Source organism: Tachypleus tridentatus, chromosome 13 (genome assembly GCF_004210375.1).
Source record: "Tachypleus tridentatus isolate NWPU-2018 chromosome 13, ASM421037v1, whole genome shotgun sequence".
Taxonomy (NCBI): Eukaryota; Metazoa; Arthropoda; class Merostomata; order Xiphosura; family Limulidae; genus Tachypleus; species Tachypleus tridentatus.
The window spans coordinates 22,525,273-22,543,720 of NC_134837.1; the positions used below are offsets into that span (position 1 = coordinate 22,525,273).

An 18,448-nucleotide genomic window follows, 5' to 3' on the forward strand; every position below is an offset into this window, starting at 1 on the left:
ATATTTCAAAATAATTAAAATATATATTGAAATAATAGATGAAGGCATAACATTACTTTTAGGGGAAAATGTGCTGCAAAATCACCAAACAAACCTTTAATTTAATAATTGAACTACACATACATTTGTTCATAGAGTCCAGAATTCTTTCTGGTCTAGTTTTTACTAAATAGTATAATTATCTTTATATGCAAAAACGGCTCGTTTGGGTTGAGAAAATATTTTACATAGAAGGTCGAAACGTTGTTCGCTCTTCTATGTAAAATATTTTCTCAACCCAAACGAGCCGTTTTTGCACATAAATTTCTCAACAAGTGGGTTTCTTGACATCACTGAGTATAATTATCTTCAGTGACTGTACAAACAGATAATGTGCAAGATACAGCAATTCCAGTTTGATAAAACTTAGGGGGAAAACATTACCACATTTCCCTAATCTATAAATCACTAGCAATATTTACTTTATTATAGCAATGAATATCTTTAATTTTAGCTACATGAAGAGTATTTGGAAATTTTTCTAATTGCATAAAATGACAAATTTAGGTATTTTCATTTAACATATTCAGAAATATTTATAACAACACATGTTTTCATAGCAGACTTGATATTTGATATATTATTCAGTGGAAACATGGTAAAACTACAACATATACAATTTTTACACCTCTTAAATGGAATATTTGGTGTCTATGCCATGACAAATTTAAATTCATATGATATAAATACAGTAAAAGGTGTTTTTATCAAGGCAATAGTTATTGTCACTATGTTGCTGGTAAGGTCAAGAGACTTCCTTACTTTCTACAGCAGTGTTGCTTTTGACTACTGACTCTTCATATAAAGAGGAGTTCTTGACTTTCACCCTTTAGCCTATGAAAACAGTTCACCTAGTGTAAGTTTCTAATCTATAACATACATATGATTATTAACCTGGCAGGAAAAAATAGTGTATCTTCTACAAGCACTTGCATGTTGATGATGTCATCAGAGTCTCATGTCTATTGATATAAGAAACACTTAATTTAAGGGAAACAAAGTGAATACAATGCAAATTATGAAACAACAAAGTTACCAAAATATATTAAAAAAAAAGAAAGAAAAAGAGTTCATTATGTTTATAAGGTAAGTTTGCTTCAGATAATATAACATTTATTATGAACATACAGCATATAAAATAACAACACAATCTAGGAGGATTCAGTTTTTGTCTTTCAAACTGTGTGTAACTTGGCTCTAGCAAGGACATCATTTTCCTACGAACAAAATTTAATATTCAGGGAATATTTAAAGCACAGAATGTACTATCAACTGTGTATATTTTCATTAAATTACATTACTCAGATTTTTTTTCTTTCTTTGTTTAGAATTAAGCACAAAGCTATACAATGAACAATCTGTGCTCTGCTCACCATGTGTATCAAAAACCTGGTTTTTAGTGGTGTGAACCTGCAGACATACTGATTTGCCATGGAGGCTGGTGGGTGGGGGCCAGGTTTTTGTAAGATTAGCTTCTGATGACTTCAATACTGTATACTAAACCTTTTTTATTTTTATGTTTTAACTTCTAGTGTCTTAGTAATTTAAACATTACCTAGCTAATCACCTACAGCACATAAAAAAAAAAGAGGACAGTAATAAAGCTATGATACATTTAACTTGATCATTCAACACCTGGTGTATTCATGTAGAACTAACATGGCCACATTCAAGGATGCTGCAAAACAAACAAACAAGAAAGCTCAGGTCAATTATCTAAATTTTACAATCAATCCAGCTACAGAACTAGTATGTATTATTATATGCACCAATATTCAATCAAGGGATGCATTACAGGTGTCAGACTGAATAAATACCAGAAATGCACCAAAGAATGGTTGAACTTAAATCATTCTGATCAACAGATTGCTGAATCATTTCAAAGCAATTACTAGATGAAACTGATGACATCACAGTGATGCAGGGTTTCACCCAGAATTCAATAGAGAAAAAGTGCAAAACCAGTACAAAAATATGCTATGCACAGCAGTTTATATTATAAGAGAAACAGGATGACATACAATTTGCCTCAACTGGCACCAGTTCCAAACCTTTGCCTAGCCCAAGAAAAAAACCTTAGACTAACATATGGCTTTCCTATCAGTACACCTGCACCTGCTCTTCCTTTCATCTGTATCACACACAAGAAAAGAGCCTGGCACATTGCTGTGGCCCATAAATACCAGAAAGATCAACTGTTACATGCAGAAACTGTAGATGCAGGAAAGTCAGGAGCTGCACAGATGAAAAAGGCTCAGAGCATTATAATTCATATTAAAGGACAGGATATTTTGTACTGGTGAAAGTACAATACCAAACGTTAGAAAGACTAAACCAAAGTTATCATTTAAAGAAAAATGTTTGTACTGACAAGTCATACAGCAAGCATGGCTTCTTATATTAGGCTAAAGCAGAAAAAATGATCTCAGTGAAATTCTATCCTACTCTTTGGAACCAGTTTATTACCCTTTTGCTAAAACCAATAAATCAGCTCTACTCAATGTATTTGGAGTCCATGCTGTAAAGAACAGAGAAATAATCATTGAAGGAATAACTATCATCTAAGGGCTATGTTGTACTCTTTTTTTTTACATTTGGTGAGCCAGAAGACATCATTACACTCTATGTAATTAAGCTTGTAACAAAGTGTACTCACTTGACTATGTGACAGATATGTACATTAACATAAAATGTATGAAGAAATTCTGCTGATCAGCTGGTGGTTCACAAAATATAATAATCTACAACAAGAAGCAGAAAACCCTAGTTGACAGAAAAAGTTTCTGTATGATAGTAACAATAAGGAAAAACTTCAGAATATTTCTCTTTACATAGTCCATGGTGAGGAATGTCATTAGTTAGCTATGCAGGAAGGTTCAGTAATATTCAGTGCTATGGATGATTTATGATGATATTATAAAGGATGTAACATGTAAACATTTCTTCATGTAAAACATGTTACCCAATTCTACCAGAATGTAAAAATTAGGAGCTCAGATAAGAGATTTTGCAGCCATAGCCATCAGTCTGAAGTCACAACAGACATTCAATTTTAATCTCTTTACTGGTGTTGGAGTCAAAATTGTGTAACTGAATTGGAGAAGTCACTTCAGCTCTAGGCCCTAAAGTATGTACTTCCTTTTTTTGTAGATTGCACACATTTACATAATGTGATTTTACAATATATTAAATTTATGTTGTAAAAACATTGTAGTGCATAAAGCATATTAGTAGAACAAGAATTGTGGGTTCCATCACAAAGTACTGACACAAAATATTTAAAATAGAATATATTTTTCATCTAAACTCACTATAAGTTGAATTTTTTTTTCCATGAGTTTTAAGTCCCACAAATCAAGTTATTCTTCAATTTAATATAATTAATTCTATGTACATTTCAATACTTTTATACAGTTAGGATTTCATTGGGTAAATTTTGATTGAATTATAAACAAGAGCCTTTCATCAGTTTAATTGCAAAAATTAATCAAAAGTCTGATAACCCTGAATTTACTATGATAAAAACTGCAGAATATTTTGTGGAAAACTTTTAACAAAAGATGTGTGGAAATATGTACCACATAAATCTGCACAAAATAAGTGCTGCCTCTTTTTTTTAGAGTGAAATTTCTTTTTTATTAATACACTACTGGCCAAAATCTTAAGGCCAATGAACATAAAGAAAAATATGCATTTTGTGTTGTTAAACTCAACCACTTATTTGAGTAGAGCTTCGAAAGATGAAAAGAAGAAAAGGGAAAATAAAAATAAAAACTTTTTTAGCAGTTAATAGGGAAAATGTCTTAAAAAATTTTTAAGACTATACTGAAACGAAGTGTTAATCGGTAAACATGTAAGAAAATTTAGTCATTTGTGTTCAAGCATTAGCATTGTCAACATCTCCCACTGGCATCTCCTGTGTTACATTGGGTAAAACATGGCAAAAGTTGACAGAGTTTGAATGTGGCAGAATTGTCGAGCTGCAAAAGCAAGGTATCTCTCAACGTGCCATCGCTGGTGAGACTGAGCGTAGTAAAACTGCTGTTGTAAATTTTTTAAAAGACCCTGAGGGATACAGAATGAGAATTTCAAGTGGTCAGCCTCAAAGAAAATTTTGCTGGCATTGAGCAGGAGGATTCGACGGGTTGTCGGGCAAGACACCAGCCAATCGTCGAACCAGATTAAGGCCCTTACAAATGCAGAATGCAGAACAATAAGATGGCATTTACGAGAGAAAGGCTTTAAAAACCGTAAACATCTTCAAAGGTCACGCCTCCTTCCACACCACAAAACAGCTCAGTTAAACTTTGCTGAGAAGCACCAAACATGGGACGTAGAAAAGTGGACGAATGTTTTGTTCTCTGATGAGAAAAAATTTAACCTGGATGGTCCAGATGGTTTCCAACGTTATTGGCACGATGAGGATATCCCACCGGAGACATTTTCTACACGACACAGTGGAGGAGGTTGCATCATGATCTGGGGTGCTTTCCCCTTCTATGGAACGATAGAGCTTCAGGTTATACATGGGCATCAAACAGCAGCTGGCTACATTGGCATGTTGGAGAGAGCATCCTTTATTGGAGATGCTCGCTTGTGTGGAAATGACTGGATTTTTCAGTAGGACAATGCTGCAATCCACAACGCCTGTAGGACAAAGGACTTTTTCATGACGAATAACGTGATTCTTTTGCACCATCCAGCGTGTTCGCCCGAACTGAACCCCATTGAAATTGTTTGGGGGTGGATGGCAAGGGAAGTTATACAAGTGGACATCAATTCCAAACAGTGCATGATCTTCGTGAAGCCATCTTCACAACTTGGAATAACGTTCCAGCCAGCCTTCTGTGAACGCTTATGTCGACCATGCAAAAGCAAATGTTTGCAGTTATCCGCAATGATGGCCGTGCAACTCATTACTGAGACCTCATGTTGGGCATTTCCTACCCTGTTTAGGACTTGTTTTTGGTATGGTCTTAAACTTTTGACCAGCTACTATTTAGGCTAATTTCATAGTGTTCACATTTTTCCTATTAAATGCTAAAGAAGCTTTTATTTTTATTTTCCCTTTTCTTATTTTCATCTTTCGAAGCTCTATTCAAATAAGTGGTTGATTCTAACAGCTCAAAATGCATATTTTTTCTTTATGTTCATTGGCCTTAAGATTTTGGCCAGCAGTGTATCTCACCACATTAGGTCTCACTAGTGTTACAAAGAGAATATACATATCTTGTGTTAATCTAGTATCTCCTGTGAATATACTGACTTTCCATCTTAAAGCCCTCCCCTTATTTGTTGTTCAAATCATAAGTTTTTTACGATGTATATTTTCACTATTTAAGTATTACTTGCCACTTATTTACTCAAACTTTTTTATTTTATTAAATCAGTACTTTCAACTGTAAATTTATTGACTTTATCAGTCAACAAAACTAAGTCCTATAACACCACCAAAAGACCTAACAGTGATTGATGAATTTTAACTTTTATAAGTCATAGCATTCAGAGCATTATTCATAAGTAAGAACATGTTGGTACATTTATTGTAAAAAATGCTTTAAGACAGAGATACCTGAGTCATGTCCTGTTAACATACTATACATTAAGCATAATTCTTTCTGAATTCTGTCTTAATATTTATAATGCTGATATGAGAAAACATAAATAACATATTTAAAAATTATCATATATTACATTATAATAAAGAAACAAGTGTTATTTTTCAAGGCTTAACACCTATTAATACATATCAATAGTACAAAGCTTAATACAGACACATAAAGAATGTATAACATTGTAGATCTGTCTTTAATTTAAGGCAATTGCTATTTCATGATGGTGAATGCAACATAACTATATTTTCATGTTACTGCATTATGTATGACAACAAACTAGATACATGTATTTAGTTACGTAACATTCAGAAAAAAATAACTATTTACACTCTTTCAACATTACTTCCTTCAACACAGAACCAACTAGAAGTTAATGACTCCAAAGAGTGCAGGCACCATTCGAAGTTGATCCAGTTGGGTTGACAGGAAAGTTCCCTCAGTTTTCAGGTCTTGTAAGTTTCTGTGAGCTGTCTCCATCATTTTCTAAAAAAGTAAAATATAAGAGTCTGAGAAGTTCTTTTTTTGGCCTAAGTTCAAAGATTATACCATTATAGTTGATCTCATAACCATAAATTGTGAGTGAAACATGAATCACAGGTTAACACAATTATTAACATATATTATCATTAACATAAATGATCTGTTTCAGTTATTAATTTTTTAGGATTATGGTAAAGTCAATATACTGTTAAACAAATTTAAAGTGTGTTATTTTATCTTAATAAGAAAGAAAAGTAATCTGAGAGCTTGTACAATAACAGGATATACAATTTACAAATTTTAAGCATTCTTTACACAGTTCTACCTAATGAAACCACATTTATACTTCAACTGTTATGTGTTATCATTTTATTCAACTTTGAAAGATAGGAGAATAAATTAACACATAACTGGTACACTGCTAAAAGTGGTTTAAGAAAATAAACTAGCATGAAGAAGTTAGGTATGATTTAAGCATGACTAGTACTCTGCTGAGGACATAAGCATGACTAGTACTCTGCTGAGGACAGTTAGGTATGATTTAAGCATGACTAGTACTCTGCTGAGGACAAGCATGAAGAAGTTAGGTATGATTTAAGCATGACTAGTACTCTGCTGAGGACAAGCATGAAGAAGTTAGGTATGATTTAAGCATGACTAGTACTCTGCTGAGGATAGTTAGGTATGATTTAAGCATGACTAGTACTCTGCTGAGGACAAGCATGAAGAAGTTAGGTATGATTTAAGCATGACTAGTACTCTGCTGAGGACAGTTTAAGACATACTGGTTTGAGGAAGTGGGAGATGACCTACCCCCCACAACTAGCATACTTTGATTGATGTTCCAAAGTCAAATCAGGTGGCTCATGGTGGAACAAAACCATATTCAGTGTGCAAGAGGAAGTTGTTTTACTTTATAAATTAAACAACCATTTTCTCCAAAACTTTACAGAAACAAATAGTTAAAGCAATTGGTATATATTAAAAGAAATGATCAGAAATATGTTTTTGGTATAGGAAAATGTAAACCTCCAAAACATACCTCCTCTTACACTTTAGCTAGGATCCCACACTGACAAGGTCCATGAGGGAAATACCCACACAAAAAGCTTCTGTGTAGAAAACAGGTGTGAAAACCAAGATATAGTATACCACACTAGTAGCGTCTGCACTACAGGTATGCTCTTCATCCAGATAATGTAAAACATAAAATGTGAGCAGTAAAGGCCAACTGGCCACAATGTCAAAACCACAACATTGTGAGAAGAAGCACGTCTATTCCAAAACTAATTTCTCCTACATATAGCAGACATATACCAGCCTGTACAATTTCCTCAAGTAACCAATGCAACTGAGCTGCTGAGGACTTTAAGATGCATCAAACTGGATAAGATGAGACTTGATGAAGTTTCTGTTCCTCTAATAATAATCCAGAGTAAATCACACGAACCAACTGATGAATCCAAACTGTCAAAGTGACAGGGGATAAGTCACATGATATAACATAATTCTTATGTATAAACAATTGGTGATGTGAGCCCTGAAACACTTCAAAGGATGTCCTTTCATATAATATCAGACAGCCTGAACAGGGCATAAAATACAATCTAGATCTGAGTGGTTTTATAAATGTGAAATGGAGAGTAGATGAATAGGAAAAAAAGCATCATCTCTTTCCTTAACTGCTGAAGTTTAGGGAAGAAAAAAACCTGTTTGGGTATAACACAAGTGGAATGGTAAAGAGTCAATGCCCAATGACCAATAACATAAGAAAACAAGTCTTAAGTGAAAAATGATATAGTGAACATAACCTCAAAAGTTCAAAAGGTGGACAAGATAAAGCATGAAGACTCACTCTGATATTCCAACTAGAAGCCTAGAAAGAATGACAAGAATAGATGACCAGAAAATATTTCAAAAGTAATGACAAACTGGGGACTCAAACATTTTTCTTTTCTTAGAAAAACTAAAGGAAACCAATAAAGCAGCCTTTTACAGGGCAACAGATAACAGCACTAAACTTTTGTCAAATAACCATGTAAAAAATTGAAAGAAATACGGTACAGTGAGATGACAAGGGTTAAAACCATATCTGAGAGGCCACTGATGATAAGTAAACCATTTTCATGGATAAACTTCTAAAGAACACCATTATATGGATCACGTTAATAAGAATACCACCTGAAAAGTCAATCCCTGATGTTGTGCAACATACCACTAAAAGCAAGGTGTGAAATCCTGAATAAAAAATGTTTGACTGAGACTGACATAAGAGAGATGGCCAGATAGGAAGGAAAAAGGTTAACACTCCTGCTGATACTGGAGGAGAGGAAAACAAAGTTGACTCAGCCAATGTTGTGTCACTAGATTAACTCAAAGGGACATGGATCAAATCAGTGCAAGAACGTTGGATAACAGACAAACTAGAGGAATGTGTAAAGATGAAGACTCCTCCATTCCTGACTGAAAGCATCTAAATCCAAGCCAGAGAATGAGGTACAGGAAACCTGAAGGATGGCAGCTGAGTATTCTGTTGTGTGACAAAAGCACTGATTTGAGATGAGAGCATATCTAATGAAAAACTTTAGGATGAAACCTTCATTTCATGGGAAGAGCTCTGTTGGGATGAGATAACTGGTTGGCCACTAAATTAATTTCTCCTGGAACATGACAGTAAGATAATGATCTGATGTTTCTGTGCCCAAAACAAAAGATCCAATGTTCAAAAGCAGAGAGATCAGAAGTGAGTGCTATTTTACTTTGAAATGTATGAGATGACTGTGGAATTGTCCAAATGAAACATTACCATCTTCCCCTGTAACAATTCCAGACTGTAGGTTACAGATCATTGAAAACTTCTCTCCACATCAGTCTGTTAGAAATTCTATCCATTCAATGATCTGTAACCTACAGTCAGGAATTGTCCAAATGAAACATTACCATCTTCCCCTGTAACAATTCCAGACTGTAGGTTACAGATCATTCAATGGATAGAATTTCTAACAGACTAATGTGGAGAGAAGTTTTCTCTTTTATCTAAATGGCTTTGAATATCATATTTTTTATACAACTATCCCAGCCCCGGAGAAAAGCATCTGTGTAAAGGTGTAGCTCTAGACCTGGGGGCTGTATAAGGACACCAATTATTGTATTGTTTATCTTCAACCACCTGACAAAATATTTTACACTGGAAGCTGATAGGACCTCACACAATCCAGCACATCTGTATAAATGTTCCACTAGTCATGTAATGACCAATGAAGGGCCTGCACATGAGCTTATCCTAAAGATTCCAAGGATGCATATTATCCTAAAAAGAGATAGAGGAGACAACTGTATCTGAAGAACTATCTGTTCCAAGACTTGATGACATAAAGAAATTTGGGCCCAATTTGTCTGGGATTCAAAAACACCCTTAGATGGAGAAGGTACTATGGGGGAGTAAGTACAGACTTATCCTTTTTTATAATAATCCCAGCTTTTACAGCTTCTAATAACAGAGTTTCCATGTGAAGGTTTGTAGAGTGGCATGAAGGAGCAAAAGAAGCCAGTTGTTCATTTAATGGTGAGCATGAATGTTCAATGAGTGAAGATGACACAAAAAGTATCTAATTATTTGGCAAAAAATGTATGGAATTGACATGAGGATAACTGGAACAGTACAGAACTGAAAAATCTGGTTGTTGTGCATGAAATGGAGATAAGGTCATTGAGACTCCAAGACTGGTACAAGAAGGTAGACATTGATGACATCAATAGACAATCAAAGGGACCTAAACAACTCCACTGTAAACCAAGGAGGATGGGGGAAGTGAATGAGATGGGAAAGATCAATGACAAGTCACTAATCACTCGTATTTTTCAGTACAACAAACAGCTGGTAATAAAAACCCTCAAAACAGGAGTTAACTTGCTTTATAGTAGTCTATCTGGATCAGACCTAGGATACAGATAGGAAAAGAGGTTGATGAAAAGCAGCTATCTTCCACAAACTGCCAAAGTGTCGAGAAGGAGAGATCAATCCAGATAAAGGAAAACACATGTGGAGTAATATTAGTTATGAGGAATGTCAATGGCAAATAAACCTGACCAATGACATCCACAGGCCAATAAGGAAAGGAAATAAGTCTTAAGAGATAAGTGAAAACTTAATATGAGGAGAAAGATTCAAACAGAGGCACAGTATAACAATGAATAATCACATTGCCAGAAGCACTGCGTGCCAAGAAGGATGATGAGTCCAGAAAGAATGCAACAATAGTGAGAGGGTAGGAGAGATATAAACTTTATGGTATTGGAAAAAACAAAAGTATGGGATAAAACAGCCTGATAACCTGCAACTAAAGAGGCCAAAGATCCTTAATCAAAAAGCTAAGTGAGATAATCCATAATAAGAGGAACAGTGGGTTGAGCAGGAGAAAACCATCCACCCAAAGACCAACAGAGAAAAATGTTCCATTTACATTGATAGACATCCACAGAGGAAGGGCAAATAGAACAAGCTAAAAAATAAGTGACTTGCAAGGACAATTCAAATCTTCTTGTCAAGGACCAGATAAAACCAGCCATGATGACAGGGATATGAAGGGCTGGATGAATACCACAGCTGTGCTGGACAGTAAGGAACAATTAGAAAGACTTGCCATAAAGTGGTTGGGATGATCAAAACCATTCTGGAAAGAAGATGGATGGAAGGATACACACAGAGGTATTTGTTGACCCAAGCCTAACTGAATGCATCAAAAGCCAGTGCAAGTGGATATGGAACCAAAGACCAAAATAGAGGTAACATGGTATTTAGGGATGTGACAAACATTCAGTTGAGGAATACCTCACTGAAAGCATATCCACTAGAAAATGAGAGAATTGAGAGACCATCCTGTCAGATTAACTTTGTAGAGACAGGAAAGAAGATTTGCTTCCAGATTAAATGCATCTTGGACAGGACATATAAAGAGATGAATATTAAGCATGTGGACCCCAAATAAATAAGATTCAAGGTTTGAACACAAAGGGAATGAGAATGGGTACCACCTTGGTGATTGATATAATTCACCATCATAGAAGTGTTGGAACGTATTATGACCAGAAGATTCCCAGTAAGACAAGAAAAAGATCAAAGTGTGGTGTGCTACAGTCAAAAGCCCCAGGATATTGATATGGTAAGAGCCCTGTCCAGTTACCAATACAGATCATCGACAAGGTAAAAAGGAAGGGAAATAGGAGCCTCTAATAGATCCCTCACAAGGCTCTACTTGTTGTGTAGAATCCAATGAAGAGACCTTGTACATGCTTGACTCAAGGGGATAACGGCTAACATAAAAGATCACATCCCCCAAAGTGATAAAATTTCACAAGCAGTAATAGATGTAGTAGTAAGGACATGGAGAACTGAAAGCTCCATCGAATAGAGTTGAAGAAAAGAAGGTTGGGCAAAACTGATATCAGAGATGATAAGACTCTCAGGTGGGCAAGATATTGGGTGGGAAAAATGAACAACTTTGCTTACTTGATTAACCAACCCACACAAGTTGCTTCTGAAAGCAGCAGATGAGTGAGTGTGATGGATGGACTCCTATTTGGAATGTACTAACAGAAGCCGGTTGCCCATGTAATGGTGTATGAGCAACCTCTGAGCATGCACATGTTAGGCAAAGGCTTTGACCACTTAACAAACAAAATATGAGGCTGAAGAAAGTCTTGATGGGCAGGGTACAAATTTGAAATATTATGCTGTGAGGAACACTGAAGACAGCACCTCAACAAATGAGATACTGGAATGCTGAGATAAGAATTCATGATATTTACCTTGGTAATCCACATACCTGGAGAAAATGCTCACCTGAGGATGGGATAAGACTGCATGGTAAATTGGGAAGAAACCAATAATTGCTTCAAGCAGGACAAATCGATTTCTGGCTAACAGTCCCCATTTTTCTTGGGTACCACAAGCAGTCTAGAAAAAAAAATGTAGAGAAGAATAAGTTACATGCTTAGAAGAGAAGATTTTCTACAACATAGGGCAGACCTAGACTGATGGTAGGATCCTGAACCAATGGATAGAATATAGGTGCCCAAGACAATAGAGGATGGGAAAGGAAGTGGAAAACAAGTCCCTCGAATAATACAGAAGTAACTGACAGATCTGCAGTGAAAACTCATCATAGGGGAATAAAATTGGTTAAGTGGTTCTCCAATGGACCAGAACCCATCAGGTAGTTACTGGTACTGTTAGAGACATGTCCATCTGCATTGAATAATATGGTGAGAGAAGGAATTGGAGAGTACCAGAATGGGAATCAATAATAGGGACTTATTTAGGCTCTGAATAAGACAAACAATCGACCAAAGATGAAAAGGTCAACTGCTGTCTCATCCACTGAACATGGAATTCCAAAGTCTCAGAAATATTTCCAAAAATAGACAACTGGAGAAAGAGCCATATGTGAGTTCATGAGATAAGTAGATGATATTCAAAATTGGGATAACGTAGCATTCCTGCCCAGAAAATCCTAATAAAAGCAAAACAAGGTAATAATGGAGAAGTTATCCCAATGAAAAACCCTCAGGATCCTTGTGTAACACCTCGGAAAGGAGGTAGGTAGTAGACAAGTACCATAGGAGAGTCAGAAGGGTAAGACAAAGGTAGGAAAACTGGGCATGGAATAAATGAGCAGGATAATTAAGGTCTGCTCCTCACATGGTCAAAGTCAATTCCAGCTTCTGAGAATCAGCAAATGGAAATTCATCCTGATGGCAGGTTAAAATAAACTGATCCAAAGCTCGAGGAGGGTGATGCATGCTAGCACTCTTAATCATCTGAGAGACAAACTTTCTGCATGAAGCTTAGAATCCAAGGGGAGACACGAAATAATAAGAGGAGGGGTATCAAGTAACAAAGAAGGAAAGGGATTATAAGAAATCAGGGAAACAGATAAATTAGAATGTACCCAAGAAGTCATGTTTGAAAAAAAACTGTATTAGGCTCAGTCGATTCTGCAGTATAGGAATAGGATGACATGGTAAAATTAGGTGGAAGAAAAAGGATGTCAAATTCCTCACTGACCTAAATATGTTTGGTATGTTCAGGAGAAATATGGCCAACATCAGGAAATCCAGCTTGATTCATATAACAATCAATTTCATGGCAGACAAGAATCAATATTCCATAGCCAAGTTACTCCTGTCTGCAGCATGTGTAAGTGTGCTAATACAAGGTATTACTTCTAAAGTAGTAACTTGAATTTTAAAATTTGTTGTTAATGATGAATGATCAAACACAACAGTGTTAGAATAAAAAATGTTGAAGTTTGTAACGTTTTATATAGTTGAAAAGTACATAATTCAAGAGCACAATAGAAATATCTTGGCATGAACAGTGCCAAACACAATGTCATAGTTCACAAGAGGGAGTCACATACATCATGAGGGTGTGTGGCACTCTTATTGATGGAGGGTTTCCACATGATGATTTATATGTGAGATGCAATAGGACTACATTGATCATAGGGTACACAGGAGCTCAAGTCTTGTGGCATGCAAAAAATATTTTGTATATATAGGATGGCATTGAAGGAAAATAGCTATTTATATGAGAAGAGGTAGTGTGAAGTGTATTCAGTAATGGCACGTCTCAAACCTTGAATCCTTAAAACCATAACCTGACATGCTAACTATTAAGCCATGTCACATTAAGTAAATATCAGCATGTTTCAGACAACTATAGCAGAAGGATTTGCCAAATGAAATCTTTAAAATTACCATTAATACAGTAATGGACTAATTCTTACTTTCAGTTCTTCTAACTTCTGCTGAAATTCCAAATTGGTATGCTTAACATTCTCCAGATGTTGACTCAAAACCACTATTTCTTTTTCTCTTGCTATTTAGAAATAAATAAATACTAATTACTCAATAATTTGAAGTAAGATTTTCATACTATAGTATTTCAAATGATTGGAGACTTTACCACAGATTTGTACAAATTCAAATGTATTTTTTTTTACTTTACCAATTTTTCTCCCATCTTCTGTTCCAATTATTTATTGATTAAGAAAAAACAGTAAAATCACGTATTCAATTGAATAATATTAACTATCTGTTCATGGAATAGAATAAGATCATAGAGATAAAGTTCCATGTAAATTCTACAATCTGGTATTATTAACTGTAGGTGGTGACATACAAAATGCTATGACATTTATTTTAACTTTATTAATATAGAGAAAGACACACATACATAGTTTCGGTTTCGAGAATTTATGTTTTGAGTTTTGTATGATGGGGAGAGTTTAACAAACTAGTCTTGCCATAATGATAGGTTAATATTAAAATGAAAGTTTAATTAAAATTTATAATTTCAAACTGCAACACTTTTATGGTTAAGAACTCTTACAAATTCTAAACATTTAAAGAAATTTAGATTTCAACAACTTGATAATTCATAATGAAACTACTGTTCTTTATAATAAGCTTATGTATGCCATATTAATTTTCTGTCATACAACCATAATTTAGTCAGTTTTTTTTAGATCAAACGTACTTATTACTTAGTGTTTGAATTATATCCTTATTGCTGCCACTCATGGGCACCCAGAGGGGAATTTGTGATATTTTTTTATTGAGTTTTATGCAATAATAGTATTAAACAAGACATTATAATAAATTTGAAATTTCTACTTCATCCATATCCATTAGTGATGGACATGTGTTATTAAAGGTTCTTAACTATATACTAAATCTAGTACATATTTTGTTTTGCAATTTTCTTTAACTATTCATCCTTACCTTGTATTTCAAATTCATTGTTCATATATGTATGGATGAAAGTGTGTAATTTTAAACAATACATAATGCCTTAAGAGGTATTGAAGTAAAAATTAAATGAAGCAAAACATATGAAGGTTCCTTAATACTTACCATGGGTAACATTCATGAAATCTATAATAGCTTGATTTACATTGCTGACCCAATTTTTATGTAGTGATATATCTGCTGTCTTGCCTGATGATGAACATCCATTGTAAGAATCATCACTGAATCCTTCTCCAACTGATTGACAGTCACCATTCTCAACTCCCTGTAATCTAGGTGCTAGCTCTCGGTGTATCTCTCCTTGATAAAGAACATTAGGAACTTCATTACAAAAAACAACAATAACACGTATTTTGAAAAATATTTAGCTTTCATTTGATATATCATGATAATAACTAGTGAATTATTTTATTTATAAAATAATCTAAATAGAATTTTGTGGTATCACATCATTTTGAGACCTCAATGGTAAAAAACCTGTTCTAAGATTTTTTAGGCTATTTGAAATATTTTTATTACATAATTATACTCAAGAATAAAATGTCCTAAGTTATTATTAGGAATATTTCAAGAAAATGAAATCAGTGAAGTATTATGGAAAAACCAAAAAACAACAACAATGAATTTTGAACCTATTCATGACCAGAAATTGAAAGAGAATTGACAAACAAAAATACTTCTTATGCTGTCATAGTTTCTGGGCATCACTTCACTGCTATGTTCAAGAGTAGCCACAGGAAAATTTGAGACAGATCTGAGGATGGGCTTAACACTTTAAAACTGTGCAATAATGTCAGATAAGGTAAAAAAAAAAAAAGAGGTAAAATATAAAAATGTGAGTGTTCCCTTCCTGGTTGAAGCTATGATACATCACGTAAAAAAATGGGTATTCTGTCTTTTTTGTCTCAAATGCTATGCAAGGACATGCATATGGACAGTGGAAATGTACCTGCCAATGCATCAACACAGTATCCTTCTCTCAGGAAGTACTGGTGCAGAAAGTGGAATTTAGTCAAGGACAATCAAACGGGAATCCATTCATACATAGAACCTTGCATTATAAAGGAATGATCATGATTTTGTTTTTTCAGTTGAATTATACCTCTACCCATTACATCCCTGCAACTGTATAAAAGGTCATGGGCATTATAGTTACACCTGGGACACCATGTACATAATAAGAATGGTTACAAATTCATTGTGTACATTTTTTAATTTAACACTGTAACCTTGCTCTTTTGGATAGCATGAAATTTATATTCCTCATTTTATTTTAATTTTTCTCTTACAATTTTATGTAGTGTTTAGTTCTTTGTTTTGATAATTTGCATTTATCATTGGCTATATATTGTTTTCTATATTCTATTCATAACAGACAAAATTTTGAAATTACGAGACTTGAGACCTACTCACTTCCCACACCAAGTCACGTGTCACCAGACAGATTACCCTCCATCTGTCTGCCTCCTAAAATACTTTTAGAGACTAACTGACTCAATTTTCTAATTTATAATAATTATTTCGAAAATTTGTTAATTAAGAAATGTTCACTTTTTTAAACTGAAAGAAAGAAATAATTGTTGTTTTACACATCACATTTCTTCTCCTTTTTATTTTCAATTGTTCCAGTCACCTTGACCCTTGAACACCAATAAAACACTAAAAACTGTGAACTGCATTAATGATATTTACTCTTTTACTGTACAAACAGGTCTCAGACAACAATATTCAGTACACCTGACAGAAATATCTTAATATTATAAATACGTTGGTTTACTATTGCCTGATACTGTGCTCTGATATTACCTGCATAGATAAGAATGAATTCATGTAGAACATCAGTACAAATATGTGTGTGGCCTCATACATACATAAAAAATAAATTAAAACATCTACAAAACTGTCCAATAACTTTCATATGGTAGCCATTGCACCTTAAGCTAAACCCCTACTGTATGTATCTCAACAGATATCTTTTATTACACTGCCATCTATAGGTCAATAATCTCAATACACTATGTTATGAAATAAATAATCACAGGCAGAACTTTGCCAAACCAAGACCTTCATCTTTAATTCACACAAGATGGTCAATATTCATGCTGCCTACTGCACAATAAGTAAATTATTCAACAAAAAATACACTTACTACTTTCGAGATCTACATAAACTAGTACCTTAACTATCAATATAATGTGCTGCCATCTGTAGGTCAATGAATCCACTACAATAACCATCAGAGAAAAACAGGGATCTGATACTTAAATATTTAGACTTGTATGTAAATATTACTTCATGTTTTGCACCTTCTCACCCTCAAAAACGTAAGGGCAATTAGATGCAAAATACATCATCATCTCATTCTTCAGGTGTTTTAGTTTCAGTCAGTGCCATACAGATTAGCAAACCTTGCAAGAATGTACTTCACTATCTGCTTCAACAAACTCCCAGACTGTGAGTGATATGGCAAATAGTGAATTTTTACCAAACCTAACATTTTATATAGTTTGGCTATTGAAATTAGTTCCTTCACCCAAGTGGAATTCTCATGGCGCTCTGAACCGTGCTATCCACCGTTTGATAAGAGAGCAGCAATGGACTAAGTAACTTTTCAATATGGGTTTTGTCATCTTGAATGTTCTTGTAAGCACCAGGTAACCATAAAAGTATTCGTGCTATAAATTTTAATGTGGTATACATATTCATGAAACTTTACAAAATTTTAGTAAACATTACAAGTCATCTGTATTGCAAGAAATTAATTTTTTTTATTAAGAATTTGTACTAAAACATTGCCTGTGATTATATTGAAACAGAGTATTAACTATTCCAGTGCAAGTTAACAATAGTCCTTTTTATTTAACAGTTTTCAAATTTCACTTGCATAATGTATAAAACCTCCTAAATAAATATTATATGTTTTTATTTTTGAGTAAAAAGTTGTATATTTTATTATTTTCCCTTCCTAATTCTATACAAGCTCAGTTCATTTGATTGACTTTGTTACCACTATAAAAAAAATTAAGAAATAAATCTAAGTTACTTTTTTCTTTCTATAATGACTGCAGGTTGTAACAGAAACTACACTTGCTTATTCTAATAATGTAAGGTTCATAACAGTCTACATCCATTTCTATTTATTGTTTTATAGTTATCTGAACTGTATGTACTAATTCTACAATACAAGCTGTAAATCACTCAACAAACACATGGTTCAAGTTACTGTGCTGAATGACATAATGCAGGAGCAACTCACATGCAAACATCATAAAGATATTTTAAAATTGTTTCACATCATATCATCTAATTCACCTTATTAAGCTACTAAATTTTATATTTTAGTTACTTTTACAACAATAAATCAAACTAGTACAAACAAAATAAAAAATTTAGTATTTACAGTCTACCAAGGAAACTTAAGCCTACTATTTATGTAATGATGGTAGTAGTTTGTTTGTTTTGAATTTCGTGTAAAGCTACATGAGGGCTATCTGCACTAG

The 18,448-nt window shown here is 34.1% G+C and overlaps 1 protein-coding gene across 1 annotated transcript in view; it reads right to left on the reverse strand.

Moving 5' to 3' along the window:
• Positions 1 to 5,146: 5,146 nt before the first annotated feature.
• The window catches only part of LOC143236089 (uncharacterized), a 47,703-nt gene continuing 34,401 nt past the window's right edge, over positions 5,147 to 18,448 (reverse strand). The window contains exons 7-9 of the mRNA XM_076474356.1: positions 15,054 to 15,248; positions 13,925 to 14,016; positions 5,147 to 6,137 (exon numbers count right to left, since the gene is read on the reverse strand). Of these exons, the coding sequence (XP_076330471.1) occupies positions 6,018 to 6,137; positions 13,925 to 14,016; positions 15,054 to 15,248 (407 nt within the window). The 3' untranslated portion in view covers positions 5,147 to 6,017. The remainder of the gene's footprint in view (positions 6,138 to 13,924; positions 14,017 to 15,053; positions 15,249 to 18,448) is intronic.